Source organism: Indicator indicator, chromosome 12 (genome assembly GCF_027791375.1).
Source record: "Indicator indicator isolate 239-I01 chromosome 12, UM_Iind_1.1, whole genome shotgun sequence".
NCBI classification, from domain to species: Eukaryota; Metazoa; Chordata; class Aves; order Piciformes; family Indicatoridae; genus Indicator; species Indicator indicator.
Window position 1 is genome coordinate 12,761,393 of NC_072021.1, and position 17,413 is coordinate 12,778,805.

General features: G+C 36.9%; 1 protein-coding gene across 1 annotated transcript in view; it reads left to right on the plus strand.

The window, feature by feature from the left end:
- The window catches only part of COL14A1 (collagen type XIV alpha 1 chain), a 95,506-nt gene that overhangs the window by 41,035 nt on the left and 37,058 nt on the right, over positions 1-17,413 (plus strand). Inside the window, exons 15-26 of the mRNA XM_054385286.1 lie at positions 2,099-2,238; positions 3,791-3,917; positions 4,346-4,485; positions 6,935-7,067; positions 8,181-8,252; positions 9,042-9,193; positions 10,911-11,040; positions 12,092-12,214; positions 13,535-13,684; positions 14,188-14,304; positions 16,131-16,277; positions 17,076-17,150. Coding sequence (XP_054241261.1) covers positions 2,099-2,238; positions 3,791-3,917; positions 4,346-4,485; positions 6,935-7,067; positions 8,181-8,252; positions 9,042-9,193; positions 10,911-11,040; positions 12,092-12,214; positions 13,535-13,684; positions 14,188-14,304; positions 16,131-16,277; positions 17,076-17,150 — 1,506 coding nt within the window. The remainder of the gene's footprint in view (positions 1-2,098; positions 2,239-3,790; positions 3,918-4,345; positions 4,486-6,934; positions 7,068-8,180; positions 8,253-9,041; positions 9,194-10,910; positions 11,041-12,091; positions 12,215-13,534; positions 13,685-14,187; positions 14,305-16,130; positions 16,278-17,075; positions 17,151-17,413) is intronic.

Genomic DNA, 17,413 nt, shown 5'->3' on the forward strand with positions numbered 1-17,413 from the left:
TTCACTTCATCTCATGTGATCTTGGAGGCTGCCACAGCACTAAACCTGGCTGACACACTGAAAGGAAGATCCCATCCAATTTCAGATACATTGACACAAGCTGAGAATTTGTAACTGCAGTGTTTGATCACAGATCACAGCTAGTAACATATATTAGTCTACCTATCATCACTGCTGTTACCAGGCCAGAATAAAAAAAATCCTAACTACCCTGCAACATTCGTTTATTTTTAGGGTGACTCAGCCAACTCTGACTGGTCTTTAGCAGTGTAATGTGAAAGAAGATTGATTCTAGCTTTTTCCTAAGCAGCTATTCCAATGAGCCCTCTTCTAACAGGCTTTTATTGATCACACAGTCAATCTGAGGCTGTCTGGGAGGAAAGCAACCTGTGGGTGAGAACACCTGTCCCACATGTTCAGTATTCAGTTGTAATGTCTTCCCTGTCTGGATTCAGTTTTAATCTAAGATGTTGTGGGGTTTTTTTGTTTGTTTTTTTTTTTTTTTTGGGGGGGTGTGTGGTTTTTATTTTTGTGTGTGCGGTGTTGTTTTTTTTTTAATTTTTTTCTTTTTTTTTTTTTCCTTTCCATGTGATTGTTTCTAGCTTCCAGCTAATGAATAGGCAACTTAGTATTTTTTTCCTGGAGCATAGATCTGCTTGGAGCGTGATCTGCCTGATTTGCTACAGTATTATGTGTGATGTCTAATATTCTCTATTTAGTAAATAAAATTATTCTACACACTCTATCAGTTACTGTAGTGAAACCTTTCTCTGTGCCAAACAGAGGCATGATCAGCAAGCTCATTCTGGGGTGGGGTTTCTTTTTGGGGCCATGATTTATCCAAGACTGACTGCAAATATCATGTAACCCTGGCATCAGGACTGTCTGTCTGGTTGGAAGCAATGCTGTCAAGGTTTGGTTCCAGAAGGAAAGAGCTGAGACTGAAGCGTGTTGTGGTATGGCCTAGATGATGAAACGAAGTTCATTCCTCAGCTGACAGAAAGTGGAAAGGAAAGCCAGCACGTGATACTCCCTTCATTAGACTCAGAGAAATACACTGAATGCCAGAAAGTGTGGCAAACCCATCTAATACAATTCCAGTGTGTTCCTGTCATCTTTTTCCTTTAGCCAAGCTGTCTTGACTGTTCCTAAGCTGGTTAGGTGTTTGCTTACAGGCTCTGAGTTGATATATGATCTGGCAGAAGATTCCACAGAATATATGGGGGGTTTATCTTCTGTTTTTTCCTATGTGATCTTGTGTGAGGGAAACAGCTTCTGAAGTGCTGATGTCTATCTATCCACATGGATTGGTGTGTGTTTGAAGGAAGGACAGGTAGAGAAAAGTTTCCAATCCACAGAAAATCAGCAGATGTTGGGCTGATATAGAACCTTCTGCTGAGAGTAACAGACAGCACAAATTGCTTTCTTTTTTTGTGACAGAAAAGTGAATCCAATCTGAGACTCTCTTGCATGACCTCATTTTCCTTCAGCTCATGATAGTCAGGGAATATATAACATAGAAATATGGCTTTAACCAAGGTTGCTATTAGGAAACAGTTTCTTTTTGTAATAAAAGAGAAAAGGTTAAGCAGAGGTAAAAACTCCCACAACAAAACATCTCTGGAGATTGTCTGAACTAATTAATGGGTTTTGTATGAACTTATCCTTATGTCAGGGACTTTCAGAACTCAGGAATTTTTTGGAGGCCAAAATACTACAGTCATGACAGGTTTTGCTTTGATATTCATGGAAAAGACCTAGCTGAATTAAATTAATTCAAACATTTAAACAAATGTTTTGCAAGTATTGTGTAGGCTAGATCTTGCTGTAATATCTGCTATGAAGAACAATGTAATTTCTTTTTTCATTATTAGTCGAGGTGCATTTAGCAAGACTGGATGTTCTGTTTCAGCAAAGAGCTGACTTATGTTACCTGCTTTTAAGTGCTTGTGTGGCTTCACTGATGTAGGGTTTGTAATACAAATATTTGTGATAAAAATTTTTTAATGGCAGATATGATATTTATTTCCAAGACCTGAAATGTTTCACAGTTAAAACCTGGAATCACTTGAATGACTTTATCTTTTCCCTTTTCAAGTGCCTCTAAGTCCACCTGCAAACTTGAAATTTTCTGATGTTGGACACAGTAGTGCTAAGCTAACATGGGATCCTGCTTCCAAAAATGTAAATGGCTATCGCATCATGTATGTTAAAACAGATGGAACCGAAACCAATGAGGTAATTTTTTAGCATCTCTCTTCTTTTAACCAATCTCAGACCTCCCCAGGCTTCTGCAGTTATCAAGGGTAACTTTTATAAACAAAAACTACTTTGCAAGCTGTAACAAAAGATTTGCTAGAGAATTCTGAAATGTAGTAGAAATAAGAGTTTGCTTAGTGGTGGGTGTATGTTTGGAGTGGATCCTGTGTGGGGGGGACAGTACTCTGAACTTCTTACATACCAGAGCAGTCATTGCTGACGCACACAGCCTGAAGGAAACCACTCAAGTGAACAATGCTCTGTAGGTGCAACAAACGTGGAAATACTTAGTCTTGTTTCAGGCCATATAATGAGGCTGTCACTTTATCATGTCAGGCCCAAGCTGATTCAAAAAGCTTGGATGAAGGCTTTGCCACATTTTCTAAACATTTATTACTTTAATTATACATATTGAAAATGTCCTAGAAACAAGATTTGGCTTGAACAGAATGATAAAGTAATACCAAGGTGTTCTAACTTAGTCTCTTGCATTTCATAATTTAGTTATGCTATATTTAGTTATATCATATTACTAAAGGTGCTTTATAATAGCTTTTAGCAGCAGGAGGTTGTGGAGTCTCCCTCTCCGGAGACTTTCAAGATCTTTCTGGATGCATTTTGGGGTGGCCTGCCCTAGGTGATCATGCATCAGCAAGGGGGTTGGGCTCAATGATCTCTGGAGGTCTCTTCCCGCCCCTAACATTCTGTGATTCTATGATTCTGTACCAGGCCCTTCATCCATACATGATGGAATGTTTGTATTAATCCTGAAGAAAGTGTTCCCAAGTTTAGAAGCATGAATACCTGTGCAGTATTTTGTGTTTTTTCTTTCTGTTAGCTCCCTTAAAATTTAAATTAGGAAGACATCAAGTTATTTCTATTTATTGCCCTTAATTATTATTAAGTATTACATCTGACTGTATTCAGCACCAATGATACATGAACATTTCAGGCTTACAGTAATATACTTTATAGTGTGAGATTTCTTTAGGTCTGTTCAAAGAGCAGGTGTCATTTTTTTGTTTGCTCTGCATTGGTAGCATTCCGCCTGTGCTGCTGAACTAACATGACATTGAATAGTTGGACTGATAAACTGTCAGCTTATATAGCTTGGAGTTTTTGTATCCCTGGCAAAGATCATGTTAACTTCACATCATCTTGTCTCTTGGCAAGAGTTAAACATAACGATTTATGCAGTTATTATCTGTGATAAGGGATTGGATTCAATAGTCCAAAAAAAGTTCCTTCACACACAGTGCTGATATGTTAGCTAGTGAGTTAGGCTTACTAAGGCTGAATTCTCCTCTTGTGTAGTTTCTCATAAACAAAAACTACTTTTTTCCAGTTTGTCTATTTTAATTGATTTTGTCAGCTTTTGTGGCCCTGAATTTCTACATGTTCATATTTTCACAAAATTTTTCTCCTAGTTACATAAATTATCTTTCCATGTCATTATTACCTATCAGAATTTAAGACACCGATAATGTAAAAGTGTATCATCAATACCTACTGCAAATTATGCTTTCTCTAGGTGGAAGTTGGTCGTGTTTCAACCCATACTCTAAACAGTCTGACATCCCTTACAGAGTATACTGTTGCTATTTTCTCCCTATATGATGAAGGACAATCTGAACCACTTACTGGCAGCTTTACCACAAGTGAGTATTGCTGAACTTTTGAAGGCTTTCCAAGAAGAATTTTTATACTCTTGCTTTACTGGAAAGTAAGACCTTTACTGGAAAGTAAGAGCAGTAACAGCAAGTGTCTCTGGCTGTGAATTCAGATACATGGAATGTTTTCTGTTATTTCCATTGGAATTTTCAACTTCTTTGCTCCATTATTATTGGGCCACTTGTATCCTCATGGGAATAATCCCTTGACATCATGAAAACATTTGTGTGGTTAAGGGTCATTTCCTGAGTCAGCCATTCTAAAGTACTAATAAGTGTGCGAAGAATTATGTAGTGCCCATCTTAATGGCATTTGTAACAAACTACAAATAAAAAGGTACGTGCTTAACATTTCTGTGTGTGCAAATCTCAGAGAATAAACTGCTCTCACTTTTATTTTGCATAATATTTTTCAGAAAGAGTTCCAGCTCCCCAGCATTTAGAAATTGATGAAGCATCAACAGATAGTTTTAGAGTCAGCTGGAAGCCCACCTCATCAGATATTGCTTTTTACAGACTGGCATGGATTCCTTTGGATGGTGGGGAAGCTGAAGAGGTGAGTTGCCTTGACTTTCAGAGGGTGCTGGAAGAGAAAAGTCCGTTTTGAGGACACCTGTGCTGCAACTTTTGCCAATTAGATACGGGAGATAGATTTACAGAAAAATGTGCTGCACTGCAAAGCTCTTTAAGCCAAAATCAAACCAATATACCAGTTTCTTTGTAAAAAGGACATGTGGAAAAAAGAGAATTTTATGAATAATCAATCTAATCTGTAATGTGCCAACTGCTGTAGAACTAGCATTGCTGTTTGGTGCTACTTGAGTTTTTAGAGCTTCATATTCTTCCTTTTACTGTGAAGATCATGATGGTAGCTAAATCAGGGTAGAAATATCCTCACATAAGGGTCCACCTTTGTCTAATGTGCTGACCACAGTAATACTGCCTGTGAAGCCTTAGTTACGTAATGTTACAAAGGGAACGGTTCACATGTAGTTAACCTACTAGATTATTCCCTTACTACTCTTTCAGGTTCTTTCTGGTTTCCCCCCATCATGCTTTATTGTTTGCTCTAGGTCTTTGTGCATCTTCTCTGTAGTGCCATTCTTATCAGTCTGAATTTTTAAGTGATTTTTTTTCATTCCTTTAGCTTTTCCTATTGTATTCTCTTTTTCCATGTAGTAAAAGACAGATACTTCCTTTCCCAAACCTTCATCTTTTGCAGTCTGTCTTATGTCCTCTTTCCCTTGTCATTGTTTATGCATTCTTTTGGCTTTTGTACTCCTCAGTCTTTAATGACCCTCTCAAACATCTTGGTCTTTTAGCATCAGCACTGTGAATAGAGGCAGCATATGCAAACTCTGTATTTGAGTACAGAACTCAGGAGGAAGATAACATTTCCCCTTTGGTGCTAGGTTTCATGCATCATTTTGTCACCCATTAGGGCAGAAAGTAGTTGTTGCAGCTAAGGTTATGTGACATTTTTTCTGTAAATCTAGCTTAACATGCTTCTTCCCTCCCTTTTATCTACCAAGAAGTTGTCATGTAAGACACAAAGAAACTAAGGAATGAGCAGGGAAAAGGAGAAGTTGGCAGATAAATGAGTGGACACAGGTCATCCCCTAACATCTTTGCCTGTAGCAGATGAACTGATGTGTTTCTGTTTAAGTTCCAGTGAGTAGCTGTCAGCAGATCCCTTTAAGCCATGTGCATTTTAAAGTAAGATTTGTGTTATCTGTGTTCTTTGACTGTGGGAATAAAGGATGAAGAAGATGAACTGTTAAGGTCCCACTTGTTCATTGTATTCGCTGGAGTTCCTAATATTTTAGTACATTGATATATTAAAAATACCTGAGCTGCTTTCTTGTTCTCCTTCCATGACCTCTCTAAAAGGGTCAGGCCTAGGATAGCACAATATCTCCAGGCTGTTGCCTCTTTCAACTTCTTTCCCAGCTAAGTGATCAGTCATGCAGAGAAATGACATGCACTCCCTCTGTCTTTCTCCCAAGACCCAACTTGCCAATTAGCTGATGGGGGTCAGGAGGTGGTGGTGAGAGTTAAACATGTCTTGGCTTACTTACCCACATTGCTGATGGGTGAGGAGCATTTAATGTGGTGTTAGTGCTAAAAAGCAGAAAAAAAATGAAGAGTGACCTTTTATTTCTGGGTTACAGTAAAGAATGTATGCTGTTATGTGCTTGTTGTTATTCCTAGTTCTATCTTTTGTCCTCTCCCCTTGAAAGTTCAGAAATTTGTCTTCTTTTTCTGTGGTCTTCTCTGTGGGCTAAATTAGCAGGGAGTGGAGAGCATCTGTTGATTCTTTTCAATAAACTAAACAAGACACAAAAATCTGAAGTGAAACCTTCTACTTACAGTTAACATTGCACATATGAATCTTCTGCTGCTGCAATCAGTAAAAATAAGGAAAATCACTATTTTAAAACATCACACCATATAGCAAACTTCTCATCAGCACATCTCCCCTACTCTTCAACTCTGCAACAGATGTTCTTTGAAACTGCATTCAGATGTTTGGTACCATAACTTGGATTATAATTCTGGTATAGAACCAGTATTTTGTAAGGTTGTGGAGGTGCTGAATACATTTGTTGTACCAGCGCTTGAATGGCCAAAGTATGAGAGTTAATCTACCATGTAATGTTGCTTTCATTGATGAAAGCTTTGAATTGTAGTGATTTTCAAATGAAATGCATGTGGTCAACTTCAGCAATTAATTAGTTGTGAGTGAAAGTGTGAAGCTGCACATTAGAATAATCAAGCTAGCCACCAGATAACAAATATATTTTAAATGTTCTTGAGAATGTTTTTTTCAGATGTACTTTGTGATACTTTTTATTTTGACATAGCTAACAAATTCTTTTCGCAGATCTCAGTGTTGGTTTCCTGTATTTTAAACGAGAATCCATTTTCCTTTTTTCATTTCAGTCAATTCATATAAAGTAATTAAATGCAGTACTAATTTTCTTTAATTTTGCTGTGTTACTTAGGTTGTCATAAATGGAGACACCGACAGTCATGTCATTGAGGGTTTGTTGCCCAACACAGAATATGAAGTTTCTTTGCTTGCAGTTTTTAATGATGACAGTGAAAGTGAAATTGTTGCTGTTCTTGGAGCTACATGTAAGATAAAAAAATCTTTATTGTAATTTTTAGAGATTTTTAAGTGATTGTAACTTAATGTATACATCTTAAGATATTGTCCATCTTTGCTTAGCTGTAATACTAAAGTATGTGGTGGTGTAGCTGTCTGCATTTTTTACTTCTTTAACATTATGTGACAGGCAGCATTGAATCAAAATGATGGTTTGGCTCCCTATCTGAACTGTGGTGTTAATAACTTTTGGAACTGGGTAGATACAATTCCATCTTACATTTCAGTATTTAGTCCTTGAACAGGTTTCCTTATGAGAAGATATATTAGATTTTGGAGGTGGGTTAAATGTTTGAAGGTAAATAACTTACAAAAATTTCATTTCAGTTGTTTGGCATTTACAGTATACCCTTTTCTTTCCTATTTATGTGATTTATACTCACTAGAGTTGAATTAACTCTTGGATGAAATAGTGGTCCAAAAACCTTACACAGTCATCTTGTGATAATAATACGGAAGTGATAAAGAAAAAACTTAAAATTGTGTACAGTGCATTTTGTAGTTTATATTTGAAACCGTGGTCAGCATTTCAGGTAGATTGCTCTATCTATTGCCTTTTTTTCTTTTTAATAGTGACTTGGTTAAGTAAACAACTATATTTTTCATGTGCAAATTCAAAAATTTATTTAATTCTTAGTAGTTTAATTACAGGCTTATTCTTGAACTTTCTGTTAAACTGAGAAGCCCTTAGCAATCCAGATGATACTGGTATTACCCAGTGTTGCTGAGCCTACCTCCTGTTTTTTGACTTGGTTAGAAGTAAAGCATCCTTAGAAATCTTTCCATTTAATTAATTAGACATCCTTATCAAGTGGTCAAAATGATGTCATTATGCATTGTTCAATGAGAAATATGGGAAACTGTATGCATTTTTCTTTAATTGTACAGTTAATTATGTTTTATCTGTAGATCTGAGTGCTAATCCTGCAAATATGTGCCTAAAGTAAACTAAATGAATGGTTCCCTTCTAGTCTCTGAAATGCCTACAGTGTGTGGGATACCTGTAGGTGTGAGCACATTTTTTCATTGTGAAGACTCCTGTGACTTGTTGAATTGTTAGTGAACTGAGTATTGTTTTTCAGTTGCATGGACTACTGCAATACCTACCATGATGACTGCTAACAGTGCAACAACTCCTAAGCCCACCACAGCAGGTAAATGGAATAAATGTCAACAGTTTAAATGATGAATGCAAAGAACCTAGGCTCTCCACAAGTACACTGGGTTCTAGGGGAGAAAAAAGCTGTGAAATTACCAAGGATCTGATAATACCAGTTCCAGATGGTCCATGTGGTCAGCACACTGTCATGGCAGAGTTTGTGGAACTGTAGACCCCAGGCAAGGGACATCACCAACAAAGGTTGCAAACTATCACATTCCTGCAACAATCTTCTGCATGTGGCTGGCTTTCTGCATGTGCCATGTGTGGATGTGGAGCCTAGGGACTCTCAGTCCTATTAGTGATATTACATAGGAATATAGAGAGTAATTTGGAAAATTCAGCTCTCTCTTCTCTTTCCCCTCATAAATACAAGCTTGGAAACTTAATTATTTTGCTTAGTGTTGAGGATTCTGTTTATTTTCCTTGGAATTAGAAATCAGACTTTTAAGGATCAAAAGTTTGGGACTATTTCTCTTGTGTAGTGTTCTAGCTGCTGTGGAGTTTTAATTATTCTAAAGCTCCATAAACTGAATGATTTAAACAAAGAAGGTGGGGTAATGTATGTTAACAGCAGCATAGAATAACTATAATTTTATTAAATGGTTAAAGTTTTTATATTACTGAGCCCAAGCATGACTGAACTGTATGGATGTGCCCTCCCCTGGATGTGCACATCCTCTGTAACTTCAAAGGAGGTTACAGCTACCTGGTGATAATTAACAAAGTCTTAAATCTAAAAATGGAGTTGAGAGAATACTAGTTAAATAATTTTTGGCTTTAGTTTTTCGAACAGGAATCAGAAACCTTGTTATAGATGATGAAACAACCTCAAGTTTGAGGGTGACATGGGACATTTCAGATTACAACGTTCAGCAGTTCAGAGTGACCTATCTCACTGCACAAGGTGACCGTGCTGAAGAAGCGGTAAGAACGGTCTGTATGGATTTTGTGAATGGCTTCATAAACTTAAAAGGTTTATTTAATGATTGCTTAGGAATAATGCCTGCTTACATGACATTTCTGTTGCAATTCATGCTTGGTATAACTGTGAGACTGAACTTCAAATTTTTTTATCATATAACACATGCTGCACTGCGGGCGATTGCAGTCAAATATAAGATCATGGTCCAGTCACACAGATGTTTAAAGAAGTCATAGCTAAAAGACAAGTTAGTTGAGTATCTTTTCTTTCTAGAAAAATATGAATTGGTCTTTTTTAAATTTTGGTTTCGTTCATCTTTTAAGAGACCTGGGTAGAAAATTACTTTTTAGCCATCTCTTTCAACTATAGCCTGAAAAGGAATTTTCAATAAGTTGGTTTGCATTTGGACTGGAAAAGATGCATTATGAATTTACCTCGACATTAGATATATGATATGGTGGCAAACTTGCATAACACAGTGGCACAAACTGTACTGTTCTTTCAACAATAAACCACACTTTCTGAAATTAAGATGCTAGATTTCATCTCTGGGAAGCTTAATCAAATTCAGTTGGATGATATGGTTCTGCTTTGGTATTCAACAACTATTATTTTAAAAGGAAATTATAGGAAAGAAAATCTGTATATCAGAAGGATATTAGTTGACTCAAAAGCTCATTAAAGACAGTTACAGATTTGTAAGATTAGGTAAGTACCTTGGCTCTAATGCTGCAAATTATTTTAAGTACACTCTCAAGCATTACTGTCTTTGGTCACAATTCAGCAACCAGAATAACCACATGCTTCATCTTTGAAATTAATCACATGCATAACTGGTGAATAAGGAATGATGCAAGATTGTGCTTAAAATTAAGCACATTTAAAATGGAAGGAATGGGTTCTATCATGTGGCTTCAGGAAAGAGGTCCAACACAGGTGTCAATAAATTGACATGGTTGTTCAGTTTTTAGGGGAGTGTTTATATGTCTTAAGTACATCTCTTACAGAGAACCCAAAAGTTCTGTGGAATTTGGGCTTAAATATAATAAAGCATGACAGTTCTGTGGTGGGTGCTTAAGTTTTTTGGCTGTGGTTGCAGTGATATAAATGTAAGTTACTCCTTCCTTTCCATAAAAAATATTAATAAACTTTCTAATCCTTGCAGTTGGCTGAAAATCAGGGACTAGGAAATGTAATCAAATACTTTTCACCACACAAGAGTCAAGCCCTAAACTGCATGCATGTTTTTGGGCATGCTGTACATAGTAAATGCATCACATTTTTTCTCTCTCTGAAAGCCATGAATGTTTGTCACTGCTGAAAACTATATTATTCTGTAGATCTCCTCCGATGTGCACATGTGGAAAAGAGAGAGTTCTCAGTCCTTGCATCCTCTCTCCCTAAAAAAATTAAAGAAGTTGGTTATTGATTTTTCAGAAATTTGGTATGTGTGTTTTGAGTGTATGTATGGAAGCATGGGAATTTTTCATGGATATGTGTTTAGGTGGTTTTGTCCTGGTTTGGTCAACGAATTAAGTACTTTTTTTGACAAGTCTCAGCACCTGGGTGCACTAGATGAAATTCCTTCCATGTATCACTTGCCAAACTTGGAAGTATTTTGAATGTATCCTGGAGTGTGAAAACAAGTGAGAGCTTTTCTTGCAAGATAAAAATAGGTTTTGGCCTTAGTCATTAAACTTGATTGTTTCTTTTTTCCTGACCACCCAGATAATGGTGCCTGGGAGACAAAACTCTCTTCTGCTTCAGCCTCTGCTGTCTGATACAGAATACAAAGTCACCATCACTCCCATCTATTCTGATGGGGAAGGAGTCAGTGTCTCAGCTCCAGGCAAAACTTGTGAGTGCAAACTTTCTGGATGTCTTTGGCCAGGATATGCATGAAGAAAGATTTCCTTTTTTGGCCTTTTTTTCTTGTCTGTAGTAGTTTATTTTAGTATAACTATGGCCTTATTTTGCATGACTTATATGATTCAGGCTTTATATTAACCTCAGTTTATTGATTCATAAACAATGGATTGCTTCTAACTGACAAGTAGTACGTTTTTATATTCAAATACTGTGAGTTTGCATAAACTTGTGGAATAATAAAGCTGGTAAGGCCGTGATAGATAGCTCAGTGAGGACAAGCCAACTAATGCTGAAAACAAAGTAAACAATGCCTGCTGGGATAGTATCAAACCAAGCATTGTACTGTTGGATTTTCTTTTGTGTGAGATCATTACTTCCTAAAGGTAATTAAAAATGCTGCTGAATTTTTTATAAAAGTGATTGGATTATCTCTAGAGTTCTGACCAAGTACCAAAAGATTACTCAGCTGTAGCTTAAGTTCCCTCTCTACTGTATATTGGTGAAAAATCATCTCATTGTGCACTGCTAGTCATGATAGTATAATTTTAATGAATTATTCTCCTAATTTACATAATTTCTGCCTCCATTGACATGTTATTTGTGCAGACACTTAAATCACTTGTAAATCATTCCTTTGATTCTGTTTGAATGCATTAATTGTTCAGGAGAGCGTGATTTATACATTAAAACTTAAGTGCACTTGGAATGAAAGAAACTATATCAATAAGAAATAATTGTCTGTGAATTCTATTATGTTCTTAAACTGTAGGAACAAAGCTGGTAATTAATTTGAAAATCCATTGTTTGCTGAGTAAAGTTTATAATTAATCCTTGGTATAACTTGGTATTACTTTCTAAAATCTATTGACATTAATCCACTGATGTAATGCCAGGGAAGAATTTGATTAAAGAATTTCATTCTGGCATTTTTACCTGAAAGTCTGAGAGCACTGTATACCATTTTCACGTGGATGTGTTGAGTTTTTTGCATGTGTTTGTATGAGAAAAACTTGTAAAAGCTCTGTTTGGTTTCGTTTTAGTACCCCTATCTGCTCCTAGAAATTTACGGGTCTCTGATGAATGGTACAACAGATTACGCCTCAGCTGGGATGCCCCACCATCAACAACAATGGGTTACAGAATTGTCTATAAACCTATCAACAGTGAGTTTTTAATCTGATACTTTTTTTTTAATGTTTGTTTTTCACCTAGCAATGTCTTGACGTCATCTTTTCCTGAATTTGGCAACTTTTCCTTGAAAGTGCTGTTAATTGAGATGTCTCAGGTTTTGAATATGAACGTTTTGTAGTGACAGAGTGATGCAGGTTGGAAGGGATCTCTGGAGAGCATCTGGTCAAACTCCTTGATCAAAACAGGGCCAACTTGGAACAGGTTTCACTGGTCCTTGTCCAGTTAAGTTTGTAATACCTCCAAGGATGGAGATTTCAAAACCTCTCTAGACATCTATTCCAGTTTTGGATTACTCTTACTGTGAAATTGTCTCTATTAAAATACAATCAGAATTTCCCGTGTTGCAAGTTTTGACTGTGTTCTCTTACTATCTTTCTGTTTGTCTCAGAAGACATTTCATCTCTGTCCTCTCTACTCTGTCCCATTAGGTAGCAGTAAGATTCTCCCTTAGACTTCCCATCTTTAAGCTGATCAAACCCAACTCTTTCAGTTTGGCCTTTTATGGGTTTTTACCATGGCTCTATTTATTTCAGAGACTACCTTTGCTCTCTTCCTATTCCTTTCTTTCAACCTCCTTCCCCTTAACACAAAGTTTTAGTTTCCTTGAATTTTGCTGCCTTTCTACACCTCCCAAAAACTTGAGATTTTACTCATTGCCCATTTTGTCAGTGCTACATCCTTTGCCCACCTGCACATTGTGGCTAGATGAAGCACCCAAATTCCTTTAAATATCTTTAGGAAAACACAGTCCTTTGAGGCTGAAACCATTAAAGGATGCAAATACTGTCCAAAGGCAGTGCTTTTGCATGGTTCCTGAAGCGTATCAAGAACAACAGAGAGGTGACAAAGAGGCTGTTTGCAGTTTTGATTTTGGACAGTTATATTCTTTTCTATTTTCATTATTATTTTTGCACAATGTTAAATGATGCTGTTGTGTAAGAACCCCTTAGGGACTGTATTGCTGGCTGGCATCTGCTGTCCCCCCTGTTGGTCCTGGCACACCATCAAACTGAGGAGACCTTTGGCTGCCTATTTAGGGCAGTAGTAAGTCTCTGAAGCAGAACAAAAGGGTCTTAACAGATGCCAGTGTCTAGCCCTGCCCTAATGAATCCCACTGCTGAATTTCCCAAGTGTGTTGTGGCTTCTTTCCATGCAAGGACTGAGCAGAGTGTCTTTGTTTTTGTGTATGATGGGGAAGAAAAGGCACACGTAATTTTGGATGTGTCCTAAGGTTTTAAATACCTGTGAATTCAATGAATGATTAAATGATTATTTATTTCATATTTTTGCAGTTCCTGGTCCTGCATTGGAGACCTTCGTAGGGGATGATATTAATACCATTCTCATTCTAAATCTCTTCAGTGGAACGGAGTACAGTGTTAAAGTATTTGCTTCATACTCAACAGGCTTCAGTGATGCCTTAACAGGCGTAGCCAAAACCTGTAAGAATGATTTCATGCTGTTCAGATCTCTACAAGCTTTTTTTTCTCCTATAACTATGGCTTTGTGCAGCTCCCTGAATGAATGTTCCTGTGGAGGACTTTCTCAGTTGTGTGCAATTTGTTTTCCTGAAACTAAAGTCTCTTTTTCTTAAATCAAACTGTATCAGGCTTTGTACCTGTACCAGTAACTGGATGGTAGCAAGACAGGGGTCATAAAGCAGATGTTATTTATCACCCAAAGTTATTTACCGTCTAGTTGTAGAAACAAATTTCCTTAATGGAAAGTCTGTAGTCTTTCGTTTTTTGAGCTCCATACAAGTAATAAAATTTAGTCTTTATATATCTACAGCTCAATTGGAAATTAGATTTTGACAAATATGTTACCATTGTAAGGATATTGTTATAATTATTTGAAGCAACTGAAGTTATCAAAGTGTTTACTGTTTATTTCTTGTGTGCCTTATTAGAGGTGTAAATCTAATCTTTTGGTATTTAATTTTCAGTGTACCTGGGTGTGACAAATTTGGATTCTTATCAAGTCCGTATGACTAGCCTCTGTGCTCAGTGGCAGCTTCACAGGCATGCAACTGCATACAGGGTAGTTATAGAATCACTTGTGGGTAAGTTACTAAATCATTTGATATGCAGATACAACCTAGTCCAAAGAATGGAATTGCATAACTTAAGAAATTGTTTGCACTCAGACCTATAGAATGACTTCTGAAATACTGGAAATGATGGGCTGAAAAGAGTTGTGGAAAAGTTTCAGGGGTAGAAGTAGTCCCATCCTTTTAAAATCTAACAGATGTTGATAACTTGTCCTTTTTACGGGAGGGAGTTTTATCTATCAGTAGAAGATAGGTAATTACCTGAGTTTTTCATTGGTGTGAGGGACAGTAGATGGATAAAGGATAAACTGAATACATCCAGTATTATAAATAAACCATCAGTGATAGCTCATTAGGATTTGGATAGGCATGAGAGGAAGGGAGAAAGATAGGGAAAGCTCTGGTTGAATCCAGACCGTGCTCACAGTTTCAGAAGGGTGTCCAGTTTTGTCTGCTCTCATTCTGTTGATTGTTAATTATAACTTCTAGTAATGTTACTCATCTGGATGAACAGGAGATATTTTTATGTGTCAACACATGGTGTCTTGATGCTTTTAGCGCTGACTATGTAGAAGGTGAATTACAGCCCCTTCCATTTCACTGATTCTCAGGTCTAGCCATCAGAGGTTATGGAGAAGTCACTATTTGTGCATGCTAACTCTCTTAGCCCCAGTAAAGATATGTTTTGATTGGCAATAAATTAAAAGCTTGGATAACTTGAGAGAAGTGCAGTTAATAACATTTAATGGGATCTATCAAAGATATCATGAAAAATAAAACTAATTTGGTTGCAAAAAAACAGTGACCTTTCTGTGGAATGGCAAATGAGTGGTGATATGGTTCATTTGAAGGTGTGGAATACAGACAAGCTGTTCAGAAAGCAGAGAGCTTGGCTAGCACAAGACAGCACAGATTGCCTTCTCATCTGGGAGCTAGCCAGCATTCTGCTTTCAGCATATAGAACTGACAGAATTGTTTTAACTGAGCCAAAAGAGCCTAAATATGATCAGAACTGAGCTAACGCGTGAATAATTGCTTCTTATTAACTTCTGTCATGAAGAGTTTTGATTGTCAGACTGGGTGTGTGTCTCATGATCAATTCTTTTTATACTACTGTAACACCTTCTGATAAGCATCAGGTGTCTTTTTCTTGGCAGGGAATGACTGTTTCACAATTTTTGTACATACTCTGTAAAATGTGAGCTTAGTTGCTTCTATTTCACTTCTTTCTGCTGCAGATTATTAACTATGCTGAAGATTTTCTTCTTATTGTTAAAAAATGTCTACGCTATTTTCACTACCTGGACTTTTTCTATTGACAACATGTTTTGCAATTCAGAGTTTAGTAGAACCCAGTAAATACTATACCTTAACCAACTTATTAAGTGGTTGCTAGTGGAAGCTGGAGTACAATATCTAATTCAGTCTCTTGCAATTACTAAGCACATTACAGACTCTGAGAACCAGAGGCATAGACAAAGGATGCAGTAGAATTACATAATGCAGCAATTGCTCATTAGACTCTGATAATTTAGGACCAGATCCAAAGCCTGTTGATGACAGCATTAGTGATTTTTATTAACTTCAGTGCATGGGGTGAAATTCTTTTTTCCTGCAGATATCTGACACATTCCTCAGCTCATACTTAGCATGAAGGATAAAATGTTGTGGAGGCCTCTGAATAGAGAGATATTTCCAGAAATAAGGCAGCATGTAGTTTGTTAATTTATATCAACCATTTGTCCTTCAACTACTGTTCTGTCCCATTTTATTTCAAACTTAAATTGCATTATTCAATAAAACAGTAAAGAAATGTTTTAATGATTTTATAATTACAGATGGGAAAAAGCGAGAAGTAAATCTTGGTGGAGGGACACCTAGACATTGTTTCTTTGAGCTGATGCCTGGAACTGAATATAAAATCAGTGTCCATACACAACTTCAGGAGATAGAGGGCCCTGCTGTAAGCATCATGGAGACAACATGTGAGTAACACAGATCAGAGTTCAGCCAGCAGTGATAATGCTTGACTGCCTCTTGCGTTTTGCACTTTCCCCACAGACATCCTATTCCTACACAGTTTCCTTTAGCTGAGTTTTTAATTTTCCAACTACATCGTGACTCCTCCACAGAGGTGCAGGATTCTTCCACTAGTTCTGTGTATTAGTATGTGAAGACTCAGGCATTGACTGTATTTGGCTTCTTAATGGGAGTGAAATGGAGAATGGTTTAGCTTTCTTCATAAAAAGGCCCACTAAGGGATACTCTGAAAAATCTGTGACTTTTGGGGAAAAAAAAAATCCAGAAAAGTGAAGCAAATGGAAAAACAGAGAAAGTTTTGTATCCTACAGCTCATTATTCAGTAAAATTTCACTAGTGTCTGAGTAATTTACAGTTAAATGGGACCCTGATACCAAATCTACTTAGGTGTTTTAAAGCAAACACGCAAGTCAACCTTTTTATTATTATTCTCAATTACACAATGCAAGCAAAAAAATCCCTTACAGCTTTTTATGAAGGCAAGGTCCTGCTCTCATGAGTTCAAAATACTGCAAAACAAAATGCAGGATGAACAGAGGATCTTTTATCTTTCTTTCTTCAAGCTCATTTTCCATCTTAGTGATGCCCTTCTTCTCGTAGAATATTACTAAACACCACAATGCTTTCTTTTAGGGTAAATAATAGTTATAATATTTCTCTTCAAGTGAACCCTTCCATGGTTACATAAAATACATTGGGCATTAAAGTATTATTTTTAATTTTTCCTTCTTTTTATTCTCCAGTACCATTTCCAACTCAACCTCCGACAACACCTTCAACACCACCACCACCACCTACAATCCCTCCTGCGAAAGAGGGTAAGTGTTGCATGTGTGGGTTTAGAATGATTTTTGAGGTGTTGATGCAATGTTTTTCTGCTTCTGACACTACTTTAGGCCTGTGGGGATCTGATTTCAAAATGTATTTGCTACAGGAACACTGTTAAGGCAGCTGGCTTAAATATAATGAGCTGAAAATCTGACATCATGATTGTATTGTTGAAAGTTGCAGAGAGGAGGGCTAATATGTGTGAGATTTTATTTTTCCTAAACCATGCATATTTTGCAACTGAAGCAGACAT